The 3,455-nt window shown below is 49.6% G+C and overlaps 1 protein-coding gene across 1 annotated transcript in view; it reads right to left on the bottom strand.

Moving 5' to 3' along the window:
* IGHMBP2 (immunoglobulin mu binding protein 2) overlaps positions 1-3,455 on the bottom strand; it is a gene marked incomplete at its 5' end in the record, with an annotated part of 29,866 nt that overhangs the window by 7,712 nt on the left and 18,699 nt on the right. The window contains one exon of the mRNA XM_009076475.1: positions 783-947. Within this exon, the coding sequence (XP_009074723.1) occupies positions 783-947 (165 nt within the window). The remainder of the gene's footprint in view (positions 1-782; positions 948-3,455) is intronic.

Below are 3,455 nucleotides of genomic sequence, written 5' to 3'. Positions count from 1 at the left end.
CCAGCTTCTCACAGGCTGAGTCACAAATTAATGTGGAAAATACTGCTACAGCCTCCCTGCCTGGAGCTGGGGCAGGGGGGTTCTGATGTGCTTTGTCACCTCTTTGAGAAGGAAGGGAGAATGGGAAGAAGGTTCTGCTCCCTTGGAAACACTCTGCCCCTAGAAAGATCCAAGTATCCTGGTTTGAGTAAAGGAGGTGCTGCAAAGATCTCTGACAGATCCCAGGTACAAGGGGATTTTATTTTGTTGCTTATGAAGGACTTTTCACAATGACATATCATGCCAGGACAAAGGGAATGGCCTTAAGCTGGAGGAGGAAGGGTTTGCATTAGATCTTGGGATGAAATTGCTCCCTGTGAGGGTGCTGAGACACTGGCACAGGTTGCCCAGAGAAGCTGTGGCTGCTCCATCCCTGGAAGTATTCCAGGCCAGGTTGGATGGGGTTTGGAGCAACCTGGGCTAGTGGAAGGTGTCCCTGCCCATGGCAGGGGGTGGAACTGGATAAGCTTTAAGGTCCTTTCCAGCCTGAACCATTCCATGATTCTATGATTATCATACCAAAGGGAGAAACAGAAGACAACTCTGCATGACTTCTTGTTACAGAGTGAAAGGGACAAACCCCCCTCAATTAATGTTTCCTCAATCAAATAAAGGCTGAAACACAAATACTACCACCACAGGGACAGGAGGAACAGAGAATTCCCCCACAGGGACAAACCCTGCGTGCAGTGGGATGAAAAGGACATCTCAGCTCACACACCAGTGGGAGAGAAGTGACTGACCTGAGAAGGTGTTGTGCCACAGAGGGGTGAGCAGTGAGGTGGCCGCCGTACAGCTCCATGGATGCCCACTCCATGATGGCCTGGTGCATGCGGTTTTTTTCCTGCGCCCCGTAGTGCCCCGCCAGCCGCTCCATCAGGCTCAGCGACAGCCCCGCGGCCGCAGCCCTGGGGGAGAACCACAGCAGAGGTGTTTGACCCTCACAGATGGGACCCTTGTTGGGCTGAACTCAACAGCACCCAGAGATGGACGCAGTGCTGCAGCTGGAACAGAGCGGGTGTTTGTCAGTGTTGATGGTGTAAGCTGGAATGCTGTTGGAGCACCTTCAGCACCTACTCCAGACTCTGCTCAGCACCCTCATGTGGCTCTGCTGAGGTGGCACTGTCACCTGTTTCACATGGGAACCAACAGGCAGCAGCAGAAGGCTGCAGGACCCCAAGTGTTACCTGTCCATGACAGGTTGAGACCCTCAGGGACAGACTTGTGCCTCGCATGGAGGTCAGAGAAGCTCGGACACATCAGGGTGGATAGATCCCTGCTGCCCTCTCCCATGTGGTGCTGCCACAGAGATGAAAACAGTCTCAGCTGTGGAGTCACCATCCCATGAGGTATTCCAGGAATGGCTGGATGTGGCACTTAGTGCTCTGGTCCAGTTGACAAGGTGATGATCAGTCACAGGCTAGATTGTATGATCTTGGAGGTCTGTTCCAGCCTAGATGACTCTGGGATTCTGTGATCTACCCAATGAGCTTGACCCAAAGTTTTGAAATGCTTGATGGCAACACAGCCAGCCCTTGTGAATGTTTCACCAAGATGCTGCTCCAGTATCCTCCATCTCTCCCTGGTCACTAGGCTAACACACAGATGCATCACAGTGCTCATTGCTTTATCACCCATTAAACACTATCAAATCTGGCAGTGGTCCCATGCTTTTATCTGTGGCACAAATTAATCAAGCTTCTAATGAAATCAGCCTTTCAGGAGCCTAATTGCATTCCCTTCACTGACAGAGAGATTTTGTTGGAAGCATCTCCTGATGGAACCGTCTGAGGAAGGACAGGAGTCATACTTGGATTTTGTGAGCATAAAGAGATTTGTCATCCTGTGGTTGACAGTGAGGGGTGCTGGCTGCTACCACACACAATGAACCAGCACAAAAATTATGAAATCATGATAGAAAACAGCTCAGTGAAATGATTTTCATCGAGCTACAGGGCACAGCACAGATCCAATCCCTGCCATGGGAATTCCACAGCGAGTGGCTTGTTGTGCTGCTGGTCAGCCCTGCCATGCTCACAACAGGCACTTGGAAAAGGTTATTACAGGGACTGCAAAGTCCCTGCAGCAGGGAAAATTAAGGTTAGATCTTAGCCCTCCTTCTCGCTGAATCACGGCATGCAGCACACGGGGGAAAAATGGGAAATAACCTCTGAATGGACAGAGCTGCAGGACTTGGGAGGCAGCAGTTTGCCAGAGGTGGGCTGGGGTAGGTGGGGTGAGGGGACAGAACAGGATGTGGGGCTCAGGAAAGCATTCCAGTTATCAGGAATTAGCTTTTCTCCTGAATAAGAACATGCTGACAGCCTGATTCTCCCAGTTCTGCTCTGCCCACAGAGCCTGGATCTCCCAGGCAAGGAGGAAAGGAAGCAGTCTTAGTAGGAAGAGCTGTCTGCACTCAGGTGCAAACACCTGCCTGAAATAGTCATTCCCTTGGGAATGGCTGTTCATCTTGAACACCCTGGGAATCTGGGATTCAGAGCCCACCTCTCACTTGGTCTCTGCCTAGAGGGTACTGCTATCACTGAGATAAAAGCACTTCTGGGTCCTGCCAGCAGCTCTCTCCTCCTGCCAGGCTGACGACAACAGGTCACAGACTGGGTGACCCACAGGTGCCACCCAAGAGGCCACCATGAGGCTTTTGTGGCCCTGATCAGCCTTTCCTGGGACCCATTTCAGCTCAGCACTGGCCAAGCAAGAGCAAGACTAAAGCTGATTTTCATGCAGAACAGGCAGGAAAACACTGTGTTTTTAACAATAAATATTCTGAGTTTCTTGTGATGACACACAATAAAAGCACAGGGGAAGCATTAAACCTCACAGCAAGCCTCAGGAATAGTGCTCTTCCATACCCTTCCAGCACTGTTCCCACCACAGGGATCTACATGATGTTATATGCTGAATTAATAATAAGGATATTAATCTGCCTGAGAATATTTCACCTGTTAATAAATTCCTATTATTTTACCACTCAATTAATTCCTACAGTGGTTGATTTCTATGCCAACAAAATCCTAAGAGCACCAAGTAGGAGTTTTTTACATATCAATTGCTTTAGAGAAATAAAATTGGATAAAAGGTTGGACAGACAGAATTAACACATGGGATGCTCAGGAGGATATACTTTAAAGTACCTAAAGGAAAGCTGGGAAAGGTAAAATTCCCAAAACCAGGATGCCCTCTGCATCCTGAGATAACCCCAGGTGTATGAGAAAGCAAGAGGAGCACTCTTGAGACTCCATCAAACACTCCTTAAGCCTCAAGGGGAGAAACCTGATGATGATAACTGCTGAATCCATGGAGGAAGAAACAGGGAAGAGGAAGGCAGGTAGAGCAGACAGGGCCCTCTCTGGAGCTGAGCACAGGCTGTGAGGAAGCCCAGCTGTCCAGCTGCACAT

This window comes from Acanthisitta chloris, unplaced genomic scaffold, assembly GCF_000695815.1.
Source record: "Acanthisitta chloris isolate BGI_N310 unplaced genomic scaffold, ASM69581v1 scaffold2026, whole genome shotgun sequence".
Classification (NCBI taxonomy): Eukaryota; Metazoa; Chordata; class Aves; order Passeriformes; family Acanthisittidae; genus Acanthisitta; species Acanthisitta chloris.
Note: the sequence above shows the minus strand (reverse complement) of the source record. Positions and strands in the feature narration are given on the sequence as shown.